The sequence below is a fragment of the Mycetomoellerius zeteki genome, unplaced genomic scaffold (assembly GCF_001594055.1).
Source record: "Mycetomoellerius zeteki isolate Tzet28-1 unplaced genomic scaffold, Tzet1.0 scaffold223, whole genome shotgun sequence".
NCBI lineage: Eukaryota > Metazoa > Arthropoda > Insecta > Hymenoptera > Formicidae > Mycetomoellerius > Mycetomoellerius zeteki.
The window spans coordinates 991151-1007293 of record NW_017257198.1 but is presented as its reverse complement, the minus strand read 5'-3'; the positions used below and the strand labels follow the sequence as shown (position 1 = coordinate 1007293).

Sequence of the window (16143 nt, the reverse complement as noted above, 5' to 3'; positions counted from 1 at the left end):
ATATATATCGAAATAAATTAGTTTTTGGCATGTACTTTATAAATACTATAATAGATTTTGGGGGGAAATATATAAACCAAAGACATCTTTCTTTATCTTTCATTAATGAATGTATAGTTCAATCTCTGTATGTGTGACGTATTTTCTATATTATAAGATATATTTTATAGTAGTTGATTAAAATTTTTATGACTGTTAACCTGTAACAGAAACACGTTTTTTTTATTACGCTGAAGGAACATATGAGTTCTTGGGAGGACTCGTTAAAGTATTATATTAGTTTTATTTTTTTAATTTTTCAAGTTTAAATATACGTATATTATTAATCTATAATGTAATATAAGAAGTTTAAAAAACACAAATGAAGTTTATAGGTTAATTTACGATTTAGGAAGAAAATACATTTCGTATTTCAATACATTTATAGGTCCATTCTAATCAAATGTAATACATAATGCAACAAAAATCGTGATTTGCAAAAATAATTAATTTTTTTATATAGTATATGAAAATTCAAGTTTCAAGATCAAATAAATTTTTTTATCAAATTATATAACAAAATCCTATCACGAATTACAAATCGTTTAAAAGTGCAGTTACGCAAGCGGCTTAAAAAGCAATATTCAATCGATAACAATCGATTTCTTGGTAAATTTGATCTGAAATAACATATCAGTTCTTCCTATCGATCGGTTCGCGTTCAGCATTGCAGTCGTGATGAGTAGCGAAATAATCTTTTCAATAGTAATGGCGACTGTAATACATGTATAAAAAATCTTACACAATACGATAAAAATTGCGCTTAATACTATTTAAAGTCTCATTGATCTCACCGCACGTTAACATTTCATAAAGTAGTAATTTCCCAAAATAAAATATTTCGAATCGTTTTTCAAACACTTTATTTTTTAAATAAAATTGCTCAAAATATTATTAAGTATGTTGCATTTCTACAAATAGTTCCAAAATTAATTGTTAGCAAACTTATATAATTGTCAGCGGGAAGCAATAAATAATTTTTTTACAGAAAGCCAATTACAATTATAAGCATATGATATAAAAACTGTCGCATTTGGGAATCGGTGTGCCTGATGCTATTACATTTTACAAACATCATAACTAGAATACTCGAGAAGTTTCACTTTTATTCGAGGGTGGTCTTATTCGAGTGGTCTGACAATGATATCATTTTCTTCATAACAGCGATAATAAAATAGAAGCAACATTTTGTTTGGTCAAGCGACGACACAAATAATAACAATTGCAATATGACTCGATACTCTTAATCCTAATAAGAAAAATGTTGGAAGTATATTATCTTGTTTGTCAGCAGATTCGAATAAGATTATTAACTATTCAGACTATGAGAAGACTTCAATTTTTAAATATTAATTGAAATATCTCTTTATATATATAATTTAAAACATACACACACAGGAAATAATTTAGTTTTTTTAATTTGCAATTAAAAAATTTTAGAATTTAAAATAAATTTTTATTTTGATCGTTTTCAAGTGCATCCTCCTCCTTGAGACGAACGATTTTGTATAATAATATACAAAAACTTAAAATACATATAAAAATGTTCTTTCAAATTGAGAAATATATGAGAATTTAACAATGAATGAAAGCACATTCTCTGTATAGTATCTTCTGTTGCAGCAAAACGATTGACATCGTCAGGATAAGGATAGAACGATCGTTTGTCTGATCTTCCACGCTTAAGCCGATAGAATGATGTTAGAAAGACTACTATAGAAATGCGAATAGAATAGGATAGAATAGAGCTGATCTTCTATTCGCGAGACTTCCCGAACAACTTTAATATAAACTACTCCATAGATCGTCCTATTCAATTCTTATACCAGATTATTCAAAAGACTTCACATATCAACATCGATATGTGTCCTATGCATCGAGCTTGTTATGTTCAACATCGTAAATCATAGTCCTTGCCAATAGATAAGTATGCTCGTTATACGGCAACATATCGCAGAACTATTCATAAATCATGTGCCAACACGTGCGATAATATTGGCAAGTGATCTCGGTCTTCCACCTTTTCCTCAATCGTGCCAAGTACAAACAGTCATGCTCGTTCAAAGAATGGCATTATGCGTCGCCATATGTACGTTTACCTTGAAAATATCAGAATATATAGTATGCCAGTGAATGTAATCTTGTGCTCCGATATTCCTTTCTCAAAATCAACTCTTCATCCATAGAATTCAAACTTAAAAAATTTCGTGTTGATCAATTTTTTTACACTGAAAAAAATTCATGAAATTTGAATAAATATTTGTTTAGATTGTTCAATTAAAAAAAATTACACTTAATTTAAGTATTATTTTTTTAAATCGAATAAATATTTATTTTCTATAAACAAATGGTCCCATTTGTACTATCTAGACAAATATTTATTCAAATTTTGTAAATTCTTTTTTCAGTATAGTATAAGCAGAAATTATTTGGTAAATATTCAGAAAAGGGGAGTCATCTCCGATGACCTTGACCTTGACATATGTTGTCAAGGTCGTGACTCTGAGTGACCTCCACCAGGTTTTAGCCGTCGATCGTTATTCGTTAAAAAGTTATTAACAGTTAAAGTTAATAATTATTTCATTGCTTTACATAAAAAGTCAGACAACTCTGGGCAGCGAGAGAAATATCGAGTGAACTGATCAAGGGAATATGACTTCCCTCCTCCCCCGCTGCAAAGGGGCGCACGACTTGCACGCTCGTCAAACATTCACACATACACAATCATCTATTTATTCCTCGATTTATTTTGCTTACATTTAAGCAATGGAAAGGTCACTATTACGATATACTCATAATCAATATTCTTTCTCACTTTGTGCTGTCACCATGTTACTTCATGAATTTATTCATCTAACACATAATTTCCAAAATCTTATTGATTATTTGGATAAAAAGAAAGTGATACGTACGAAAACGCAATGTCCTGTCTGTGGGAATAACATAGTGGAGGGGACGTGAGAGTCAAGGGTGAAAGTCGTGCGCTCCTTTGCAAGGAGGAGGGGAGGGGGAAGAGTCGAGGGTGAAAGCCACCTAAAACTTGTTGGAGATCTTTCAGGGTCGTGACCCTGACAACATATTATATAGTTGAACTTCTTTTGTTAATAACTTTTTAATGAATAACGACCAACGGCTAAAACCTGATAGAGGTTACTCAGGGTCACGACCTTGACAACATATGTCAAGGTCAAGATCATCGGAGATGGCTCCCCTTTTTTGAATATTTACCAATTATTTTTTCTTCTTAAAATGTAAACGTATAAGAATAAATAATGAAACTAATTTATCGGTAATAAAATTAATTGATAAATTCTGATATCTACAGCTGAATAATGTTTAACTTGAAGTGCCTTTGCGCTTGAACCCTCTGCGGTTATTTCTGTTTATTAAACTTATTCACAGTGAGCTGAAATAAATATAGCTCGAGCGCTTACGTTAAATGTCGGACTGTAACACAAATCTCATGTACTTTGCAGCTAGGTTGGTATCATCCGAGTATATCAGATCTGTGTACATATTTGCATGGAAGATTTGTGACCGTTATAATGATTTGCGTCGTATTCTTGACTCAATTTAGCGAAAGAAGAAAACTATGTCGAAATTTGTAATTCTCTCAAAAGAACAACTGATTATGCTATCGCCACTAATGCTCAAGTATACATATGCGCAGGTGTACACACGTATGTGTGATGAGAACCATCTAATCCGAACAGCAAGGTCCTTTAAGTCTTCTTCTTACCGAGAAATGAGCAGACTCCCCACGGGAGTTGTCTCAACCCAGAAGTACAATCCGTATCAAAAATATCCAACGTTCTAGTGTTTTAAGACTATTGTAGATCTCCTAGATCTCGAGAAAAATTTTCGCGGTATGGTTTGCATTTGTGCATTAGAATATTCAAAAGCCGATTATTGTGTCACATTTCTTTCTGTTGTCACAATGCAGTCGATAGTTATTGATATTATTTGTCAGGCATCAGATAGACATATCTGCTGTGAAATAGATTTTGCACAGTCTCTGCTATAAATTTTATCGGTATAATGCTAGCAAAAATATAACAGAATACGTTAGCAGAATATGACGATGGATGGAATGTAGAAAACGCGAGCAAAAGTCATTTCATATAGCTATTTAAATATATTAAATTTAAATAGTTATGAAGTGACAGACTTCGCTTGATCGAAAGGAATGATAATGTATAATGATTGAAAGGAAGATAAACCAAAATTTTCATATTGAGAATCATACAGACCTTTTTAAATAATTACGTAATGTGCATATAATAATATTTATTTATTTGGCTATAAGTATGAATTTTTGAACAAATGAAAAGTAAATAAATAAATAATAAAATATTTTTTCGGAAGGATATATTTTGTCAAATGCAGTTTTACATTTTTTAGCATACACGGTATATGTATATCTATTTAAAAAATTTTTTAGTGAAGTTAAAAAATAAAAATAATAAGTTGTAAACATTTTGCTTGAAATTGTTTATAAGTATACATTTAATCATTTGGTTTTACATTACCGCCGATAAGAAATCACCGTACACTGCAATAATGCGGCGGAAAGTGGCGAGATTAGCGACGGCGCTATTGGATCTGAGAGCAAGAATTTAAAATAAGCTTTATCTTGCCCTCCCATAGAAATCCAGTACAAAATAAGTAAGCTACTGAGCAGTGTCGATAAGTGTCGTTGTAACTTTCCATCATCATAAATCCGCAGTAACTCCTTATCCTTAACTTCCCGCAATATTCGACATCGGTTCGTTGCCTTTGCTTTTCTTACTCTCGCACGTTTTACTAATAACGCAAACATGATTCATGTTCGCACACGTCATAATATGTAACATTTAATAACATAGCAAACTGCTTTGATGCGGTTTTAAACGTGCAAGAGATCGAATGTCGCCCACGTGACGAAGAGCTAGGAAGAACGTTTTTATCATCGTATTTAAAATGATAATTTTTATGACCAAGCGGGTACTTGGTCATAAGAAGATAAGACGTATTTTTCATATAATTGCGCTTTACTGTCGATAAGATTATTTTTATTGTAATAAATTCCTAAAATTCTTCACAATTTTTGCAATTTTGTAACAAAAATGTTTATGTTAGAACTATTCTTTTTGACCGCCAAGGATGTAGACTTCAATCGAACTCCGATTAATTTACTCGGTGATTAACATAAAGCAATATCTATACTATTTAAATAGGAATAGAACAATTAATTTTTCTGTTTATTAATTTATTCCTATTCCTTTTTGTTTTTTAATTTTATTGAGCTTTATTACTATTTTATATTAATTTTTTTGTTATTTAATATAAGAAAAGAAAGATTAAATTAGGAATAACATAATTAGAAATTTTGTTGCACAAACAATTTTATTAGATGAATTAATAGCTGATTAAGTTAATTTGAATTTGGCTGAAGTTGCCCCATAAATTGCAATTTCGAGCAATTCCATTCCATTATTACCAAGAAATATAAGTAATGTCGTCAGATGAGATGTTCATTTACAGAATTATTTTTAGATCTTAACTGTAATAAATGTTGAAAAATGTTTTATTTATTATATTAGACCTCATTATTCCTTTATAAGACCGAAAAATTGTCACCTAACTTACAGATTCTGTATAAATATCACCTGATAGACATATACACATATGCATGATCACATTTCACAGATTTTGCAGTCACGTGCAAAAATTGCCGCGTCACATGATTATCATAAATTGCTTGCATAATAAAGAAAATTACAGTCATTATAGTATGAAGTATTTTAAAGATTTTTGTCTTGTCATTTTTATATCTTTTATATCTCTTTATTTGTTAATATTCTCCCATTTCTTTGTCTGTATTTTCTTTAATTATTTTTTTATAAATAACAAAAAAGATACAATAATGTTAAATAATTTGAAATGCGATAAAAGTATCAATGTATGATACTTATTCTAATGCAAAATTAATTCGACAGTATTTAATGTTAATATCCGTATACATGTAAATTACTTTTGATATTCATGCCGCATTCATTTACTTCAATGCAAATTGATTACTTTAGTCGCAAAAAAAGCATGCCGATCTAGACTGTTATGATGAATTCTAACTATAATGGAGATAAAAATAATTATAGCAACAAAGCTATTAAATATTTATTATTAAAAGTTATTTTTTAACTATTAATATATCTTTATCAAATTGTGTATTTCTTTTTATTAATTTAATAATTTTGTATACGTTTATATGAAATAATTTGTATGAAATAATTCACTCCTGAGTTGTTGAATTCTTTCACATAAATTCCACGAGACTTCCCATTCTCTTCGCTATTTCGCGCGACCGCAGGATTAATGTCACATGGCACTTGTAGTTCGTTCGCAATCTGGTTTTTAGACGCTGCAGCTACGAAACGTCTCCTCAGTCCTCTACGGAGCTACCTACAAGACGACGGCGACCGACTGTGTATTTCGAATGGAAATTTCCAATGGAAGTTGGCATGCCGCGCATACGGCGCGATCGTACAGTCAACCATAAAAGTGAATGCTTTCCTATTCCCTCGTCTATTTAAAACATGCATGGCGCTTTCTCTATTGAGTCCACGACTAACAATAAGTTACGTCTATGCCAAAAATTTGCAGACATGTTTCTCTATTATTATTTTTTTTTACTTACATTTTTCAACTGCAGTACTAACTTGTACTGTTACCAACTCAAGGATAATGGAAACGATTTAATCATCTTATCGTAAAATTTCGTACGAAAAAATGACATTTGAATCTGTCATATTAAAAAGTTTCAAATATCTACTTCTTTCCTTTTTTAACAACATTAGTAATACGTTCTCCGGATGTAATTTTTATCGTAATCTTACTTTAAGAATAATCTTGGATAAAAAGATAAACTTTTAAATTATAAAATATATGTCAAAATGCATAATTATGTAATACTACAAGTTTTATAAATAATTGGATCATCATGCGACGTTGTTGTAAATTATGTCAAGTGATATATATAATTTTTCCTATAATTTATTGAAGTATTTATAAATAATGACTGAAATGGCGTATATCGGTTCTTTATATGGACTTAAATAGGTACCTATACATATACAATATATATATATATCGCATTGCAACATTGCCATTTATAAACGTGAAAATAGTATTATTATCAGCTGATCAAATAATTTTTGATTTGACAAAAAATACGTTTTTTAACAAATGTAATGCTTTTCTTTATTCAAGAGTTGATAACTATTTTTGCAAGTTTTAGTCTATTTTTGCAAGATCTAACGTTAATTATATATTTTCCAATAAATTATTTTTGATAAATGTATATTTTACCGATAATAGATTACATGCGAACTTCGTCACGAGATACCAAATAATAAAAGTAGATGTAGAGGACAGCACTAAAAATAATCGTTTTTCAATAGTTCCTTTAATCGGAATTTAAATGCTTCATTAAATCAAGATTAAATAGAAATATAAATGCCTTCTTTCTCACATAATACACTAAGCAAAGATTGTGTAAAGAAACAAAAATGAGAATGAAATTCCTTTCAGAGAACAGAGAATACGACCGATTCTTTTTTCTTTACTCCACGAGTTTCATGATCAGACTGGTAACTTCATATAAAACAGCCTTTAGAGTGCACCAATGCGGAATATCTGTATAATGTAAGCTGTTTATAGCCGTGTGTGTGAGACGAATTCTCTCACTGTCTTTCAGTGGAGTACGCGAACATGACAGTGCCGTCGCGTGACAGAAACTTCGCTGGTAGTATGTCCCGATTGCTTGGACCGTGTTGAATCTTTCTCGGGAGTGTATTATTCTTGGCGAGTGCACCATTGGGGAGATTCGCGTGAAGAAGTGCGGCGTGTCTCTTATGAGCGACGTAACGAACGTATACGACGCGAATCATGGCGAAGGATGAAGGGGACGATGTGCTGCCAGACAAGGACGCGGCGAAGGGATTTTATGCTAAGTACGAGCCCAAAGAGATTCTAGGAAGGTGGGTCACTCCACGTTTCGCCCGAATAACACGCGCGCGTTTCTTAATATTATTATTATTATTATTGACTCGCTCCTAACATTAACAAATGCTGTATCCCTATTCATATTTTATGTATTTTTGCGTTGCTCCAGCGATCGTGGTAAATACTTGGTAAAGTAAATACGACGGATCATCTTCCGAGTTGACGATAACATTACATAATTAAAATAAGTTTCGACACAGTTTCGACAAGTTTTGGCACAGATTGCAAATATTGACTTTGATACCAATGTTGATTTCGATAGATTGGGATTAATTTTCGTGAACGTGTATTTCAGAGGAATATCTTCCACTGTGAGACGATGCATAGAGAAAGAAACAGGAATGGAGTACGCGGCTAAAATTATAGACATCAGCAATGAGACTAATGAGGATATGCATACTATGAAGGATGCTACGCTACAAGAAGTCCAAATACTTCGTAGAGTAGCTGGACATCCATATATCAGTAAGTTTCTTATTTTACTCCTCTTTAGAAATGGCAAAAATCGTAAGAGAGACTTGTAGATTTATTTTAAAATAAATGACTATGTATATATAGAACGATTATAGTTATTTCTTTCCTTTTTATTCATTTTCAGTTGAATTGCATGATGTTTTTGAATCTAGTACATTTATATTCTTAATTTTTGAATTGTGCAAGAATGGAGAATTATTTGATTATCTCACGTCGGTCGTGACACTTTCTGAAAAGAAGACGCGTTATATCATGAGACAAGTATTCGAAGGAATCCAGCATGTACACAATCAAGGAATAGTACACAGAGATTTAAAACCTGAGAATATATTACTTGACGATAATTTGAACGTGAAGATAACTGACTTTGGATTTGCCAAAATATTGAAACATGAAGAAAAATTAGAAGGTCTGTGTCATTTTTTTATATGTACTCCAAGTCTAGACAATTAAATGTTTGATGTATTTTACAGACCTTTGTGGTACACCTGGCTACTTAGCACCAGAAGTATTAAAGTGTAATATGTTTGAGAATACAGATGGTTACGGATTTGAAGTTGATATGTAAGATTTCTTCAGAGTTAAAAAAGTACATGTCTATATACATAAATGGTACACAGTGGCTTGTCATGAACATCGTCAACGCATGCATGATTAAAAGATATAATTCCATGTGCGCATGTATACATGCATGAATTAATTTTTAACTCTACGAGTGAACACGTTAAGGTCCGAAACAAAATTGTTTCGAGATATTTCTGCTCGTAATTGTAAAATTAGGAAACCAGAAAGTCGATTGTGTATCTTGAAAAACGAGGTAAAAGAAATTTTTATTATGTTTTCTAGGGAATAATTCCGCTTGGAATCCATTTCGATTTGTTCCACAATCAGGTACCAAGATACACAAGCGACCTCCTGCCTGTTTGGGTTTCCTTTTTAAATTTCTAAAAGATAGTTTGTAGATAGTAGAAGGGACTCGAGGTTCCACTGGTTTCAGAACGTATTCCCGAAAGACCAATACATCGTTGAACGTCGAGCAGATAAAATATCGGACGCGTTAGAGCCACATGTGATTTTTTTCTGTAAGAAACAATGTTGTTAATTATTTAAGAAAAATATTGATAAATCTTTCCTTTTCATTGTCTCTTTTCTTCATTTTTATTCAAAATTTATTTTTAAAAAATTCAATAAATATTTATTAAAATATATCATTGATTTATATATATATATATGTGCAAACATATGATAGAAACCACTAGAAAAATATCGAAAAACGTATTCACTTGTAAGGTTAAATATATATTAGTTATATATATAGTTTCTTGCGAAGTACAAGGTTCCATTATATTTTCCATTTTTGTTCATGATGTAATAGATGGGCTTGTGGCGTGATTATGTTTACACTATTAGTTGGCTGTCCTCCATTTTGGCATCGAAAACAAATGGTTATGCTTAGGAATATAATGGAGGGAAAATATTCATTCACTTCTCCCGAATGGGCTGACATAACAGGTAAAAATTGCGATTGATAAAAATTAAATTTCAAAGAAATGATAAATTTTTAAAAAATAAAATATCAATATATGTTTTATAACATGTTCTAGAAGCTCCAAAAGATTTAATAAGGAAGTTGCTAGTTGTTGATCCCAAGAGAAGAATTTCTATAAAGGATGCGTTAGAACATTCATTCTTTCATACTGTCGTAAGTACTTAATACTAAACTACCAAAGAAAATATTATTTATATAATTTTCAATTTAAAATGAAAAAAATATACAAAGAACTTTCTAAATAACTAATACATATTTTATGCACATTATATTCGACTGCAAAACTACGATATTTTGCCAATTAATTTGTTTCGCTTGGTTTCTGCTCACTATTCACATTTTAAAATATATTTACACTCATTTAGATACAAGGTATCCCAGGAAGAACGTTTCTTTTTTTCTAAACCATCCTGTACATTACAAATATTTTTATATCTAATTGTAAAAATTATAACACGCACAACAAGAAGCAAAAAAATGCACATGCATAAGATTTAATATTTTATTGTCATATAATAGCAAATATGGAATTTATGAACAAGTACACGTTGCACACAAAATTATTAATTTTCTGTCTGCTTAATTATTTATTATTTTTTATTGTTTTTATTTTTGGTTAATAAAATATCTTGGAATAGATAAAATTTTAGTTTAATAGATTTTAAAGATATAATTATAAAGTATAAGTTATTGACCTTACAGCTATGGGATCAAGACATCGCTCCTCTAAAACGTTCTCTGTCATCTAACTCGCGACGTCTGAGTAGGATATCTCAATTAGCTTTGGTAATTAATTTACTTTTCTTTTTATTTTGTCTGGTAGCAACGTTTATTGATTACTATTATTATATTGTAAAATTTACTGATTATTTTTATCATTTTTACGTAATAAAAAATTAACATTTATTTTATTTTAGTTGGCATTCTTTGATTATATTAAAATTATAAATAAGATTGGCAGCAGCATTAATAATGTTTGAAAATCAATTGACAATGACAAACTAAGTTACTTATATGTATATCTAATTAATTAAGCTTGTGCGTGTGCTTGTATTCACATGTATACATATACATTGAATATACTTACTGCATTCTCATACAAGAATTTATTAATATTTAACATTGAATGACAACACATGTGTTTGCATATACGAATATGTGTATTTTGATATTAACACTTTTTCTCTAATTGCTGAACGTTAATTCAATAGAATTCTATTGAATTATATATATATACACGTCGTATTTAACAAAGAAAAACTTTATCTTTCATGTATTTAGTAAATAATAATGATAATATTCTTTTCTAACATGTATTTATATGTTAAAATAGAAATATTAATTTAAAAAGCTTATTATCGTTTGTGTTGAATAGCTAGTGCATTTTTATCAGGTATTTCTTTATTTGTTGCACAGGAGTTGAAGGCGAAATCATTCAATGCAAGGAAGAGATTTACGTAGCTTGTACCGACCCATATAGAATAAAAATTCTGCGAAAGGTAAATTCTTCCACGATAAAAATCCATATTACGACAAATTAATTAAGTGCGCAAATGAGCATAATAAATAATAATTATGAAAAAAATATTGCTATAGAGTATTGGGATTGGTAGAGTTTTGGTTTTTGTGATTCTCATATAAAAAATTCAAAACCTGATATTATTCTAAGATTGAATGAATATAATTATGAAATTAATCAAGTATGAGCAATATGTGTGTTTGCTAAGAATATTTTTAATAATTGTTTTCAGGTGATTGATGGCTGCGCGTTTCGTGTCTATGGACACTGGGTAAAGAAGGGAGAGGGCCAGAATCGTGCGGCACTTTTTGAAAATACACCAAAGACAGAATTGAAGCATCTGTATGTTAGTAATTTAAGTAGATAACTATTATTGCTTTAGTTAAATTTACTGATATTGGAATCTCGATGGTCCTAACGAAATATGTCTCATAAAGACAGATGTAACTGTCTTAGTTTTGCAGAATGTAAAATATTCACGATGGAAATTTTTTTCTGAAATTGAAGTATAGTGGATAAATAGTATTTGGGGACTGAGTAGATTTTTACTAAAATTTGTATCTGTATAAAACGTCTGCTATAATTGATTTTAACATAATCAATTGCTATATTGATTGAAAGTAGAATAGTAAAAAATTTATGTAAAATATTTAAATTTTAACTCAGAGAATGTAAAATATTTTCTGTTAATATTTTTAAATTACACGTTTTACAATGTAACAATATACATACGTTAGTATATCACATATGAAAATGTGAGAGTAATTATTTTGTGAAAGATAATTTAAAAATCTTTGTTATTCATTCAAAGCAAAACAATATCTCGTACATATTTGATTAAAAAGATGTATTTCTATCAATAGCTGTAATACTTTGTGACATACTTATTATATAATACAGAATGAATATGTATAATATTAACATGTTTTATTTTTGCAGAATGTAAAAATATTCCAGATTAATGCTATATTTATAAAGATACGTTTTCAGAAATTCATTTCTAGAGTAAATTCTATTAGAGAATATGATACTTCATGTAAGATCTAGTCACAATTTTTGTACAAATAAACTTGTCTTAAACATATATTGTAAAAGTTAATATATTTCTATAAGAAATTAGTACACGAATCAAACAAAATTTGGTAGAACAAGCAGATGGAGCACTTAAGTATTTAATAGTATGAGTATTTAATTTCATATTGAAACAAATCAATTTAATTCAATTATCTTCAGATTTATTTTATGAGAAAAATATTTCAAGCATTATAATCATCATGTCACTTTTATATCATTCATATCCCTTTACCTTGTAAAGGTCTATTCTTCGTAGCTATACTGTAGGTCTGTTCTTCTTCCATACTCCAAGACTAAACTTCTTCCACTGTTCATCTTTTGTCTTTTTTTTCTCTAATGCGAAAAGAAGAAGAAGAAAGATGAAAGGAAATAAGAGAAAAGAACAGGCCCTATATCATTGTATGTACTTAATATGAAATAGGTATATAACTAGACGTCAGAGAAAAAGACAAAAGGATAAAAATTAAAAAAATTCGGTCACAATTAAATTTATATTTTATATATTTGTGCTTTTTCGAATCGTCGATTTTTTTCAAATCGAGTAAGGACGTAGGCCACCAGTTAAAAGTGCCTATTCGCAAAAAAAAAAAACCGAGGAAAAGGATTTACGTGATCACGTCTATAGCAGCTGTAGCCGTTAGCAGCCGCGATTGGCGGGTTGGTCGCGGTCACCTCGCAGCGGTCACAGCCTCTCCGCGACCACTCACGACCTCGTGGGTGCATGGCGCGCGCGCGCACTGGCGAAAGTAAACAATAGAGCGTAGCTCTGGCAGAACACGGCACGGCGGCGGCGGCTACGGCGGCACGGCACGGCACGAGTCTGCAGACGGGTAAAAGTGGCAACAGCGCGCGCATTCGCGCTCGCGCGGCGTCGATCCATGTGACAGAGAAGGAACGTAACAAAAGGTGGCGGAGGGTGACGCCGCTGCCGCCGCGATCGGTCGGAGCGCGAGTGTTTGCCCGGGCGAGCCGGGTGTCGGGTGTGCTCCGCGTGTCGTTCTCTCGCGTTTCGCGTACGTGCCTGAATGCTCGTATGCCTCCGTCGTCGCGCAACGTGCAGAACAGGAGGAACAGCCTTCTGCACAGCGCGACGCGTCGCGTTCACGGCGAAGTAAACGCGCGACGTTAAGGAATTGATAAACGGAGCGCGTGGGGATTAGAACGAGCGCGACCGCCGTGACCACGACGACGACGGCGGTGGCGACGAGGACGAGGACGAGGACGACCGGGGACGACGATGACCGATCGACGGAGCGAGTGAACGACATCGCCAAGGCAGGCACTCCGCGATACTCTTCTTACACGCCCAGCGGGATTTGCTGCGTGCTGCTGCGTCACATGGGCCACGTTCATTCGTCGATAGAGCCGGGTGACGTCACGAGCTGCGCGACGATTGGCTCGCGCCACGGAGCATAGACACGTGAATCGTGGCCGAGCAAGCATGGCAGTTTGATGCGCAGTGGTTTTCAGCACTTGTAAAATGCCACCGCCACGCGCCAGATCGATCAGGTTATAACCCGCGTTTCGCCGCGCGCTCCGAAACAGTCGGCTCGTCGCGCGGTCGCACTTGCGGTCGCGGGCATTTCTCTCGCGTCGACTCGCCGCTCGTCGTCGACCGCCTTGCAGAATTTTCATCCGATTCGATTCGAGAGACCACGCGCGCTGACAGGATCGGCGATCGTTTTCGGCATAGAAGTGAGTTAAAGGGAACTAGAGAGCCGCTCTGTTGTGTTGTACCTGGCCGGCGTGTGCGTGCCCGGAACGTGCTCAGGACACAACGTGTTTCAACCTGTAAGTTTGGCCGAGGTACAGCCCTTTCTACCTGTATTTATCTCCGACTCTATACCTTTCTCTCTCGCTCGAACCACCACGCCCGTTTGAGAGAAAGAGAGATAGGGACGGGGCGGAACGAAACGGGGCATGCGAGAGAGAGAGAGAGAGAGAGAGAGAGAGAGAGAGAGAGAGAGAGAAAGAAAGAGAGCGAATGAGTGAGCGAGAGAGTGACGGAACGCGAGCGCGGGTGTCTCGGTGAACCATTATCTCCGTTACTAGCGCCTATTTAATTAACATGTGTATAGAGATGGTTGCGTGGCGTGTTTTCCGTGCCATAATAGAACTAGCCAATGGCGCGACGTCCAGCCGGCGACGTCATGGGCCGCGAGCGTCGCGATTGGTTGGAGTTGCGTGCATCGTCAACCGTTCTAACGTGCGTGTCGCTTTGTCAATTTTTGGACCTCGCAGCACGTTCCTTCGAATTTTTGCGAGGACATGCGCTGTTTGAGCTCCGCACGATCACGTTTGCCACTGTCGTTGCTACTGACGACGACGACGATGATAATGATGATGATGATGATGATAATGATGACGACGTCAACGACAGCACCTCCGCTGCCACTGGCTAATCGGTCCGCTCCGCTCCGCACCACTCCGCTCTGCTTCGTTCCGCGCGTCCGCTCCCTCCACTATTTTCACATGCCGACCCCGCGCGTCTCCCGCGGAGAATGCGAGCGCGACCGCGCGTCGCCGCCGACGTCGTCCGCTTTCGCGACTCCACCGAGGTAACCTGGCTTTCAGAGAGACATTCTTCCACTCTCCTTATTTGATTTACATGTGCTTTTGGGAATTATCGCAATCCATTCGGCGCTTTAAACAACGAAGTTCCGTCTCTTCTGCCACGGTGCCGGTTATTGTTCGCGAAAGGCACAAATTTCCTTTTTCTCATTTTTTTATGCCAAGGATTACTTGATTTTTTTTTTGCGCCGACAATACAACGTGTGCATACTCGTGGCCGTTTTCGCGCACGCAAACTCCACGTAACGAGACGCCACTGCCGGTCTCCCCTTTCTTTTTTTCATCACACACGTTTGAGCAGCGGGGGAACAAGCCGAACAAGACGATCCGTGAGAGCGCCGCTATGTTTACACGATCCCACGAATTGTTGATTTCCGATCAGCCGCGATATCAAGCTCGTACACGTTATTCTGAACGTGTGCCTCGGTTGATCGGTCCAATTTTAAAATCGAATCACGTACGAATTTAATTTTTGTGAAATAGAAAGATGGAATAAAACGAAACGTTTAGGTCTATTCAGGATGAGGCGAAGGAAACAGGTTTACGCGGAGGCTATGCTATCGTTTATTGGAAATCGGTACACGACGCGCTTGATAAGTAATTTTTCAAGTGTTCGACCTATGTCGTTTTCGCCCCCTTTTTTTTCTTTATTAAGCAGTCCGCTCGGTTCCAGCGAGCTTGGGATACGTACAGAATTACAGATACGTGCTGTCGTTCTGCGCTGTAGGAAAAAAGAGCCGCGACGCGCCTGCGTGGCGCGCTCCGTCTGATGCGCTGTTGCAAGAGCGACGTGAGTGGGTGGCCGGGGGTGGGGGATGGAAAGGCTTCCCGCGCGCGACTGCGTTACGTCACGCGTGTACGTTACGTGACGTAC

At 34.5% G+C, this 16143-nt stretch overlaps 1 protein-coding gene across 1 annotated transcript in view; it reads left to right on the top strand.

Annotated features, from left to right (window-relative positions):
- The first annotated feature begins 7754 nt into the window (after nt 1-7754).
- The window catches only part of LOC108723088 (uncharacterized), a 29923-nt gene continuing 21534 nt past the window's right edge, over nt 7755-16143 (top strand). Inside the window, 9 exon segments of the mRNA XM_018448578.1 lie at nt 7755-8057; nt 8378-8547; nt 8681-8965; nt 9030-9120; nt 9932-10068; nt 10161-10258; nt 10808-10891; nt 11522-11559; nt 11802-11974. Coding sequence (XP_018304080.1) covers nt 7966-8057; nt 8378-8547; nt 8681-8965; nt 9030-9120; nt 9932-10068; nt 10161-10258; nt 10808-10891; nt 11522-11559; nt 11802-11974 — 1168 coding nt within the window. The 5' untranslated portion in view covers nt 7755-7965.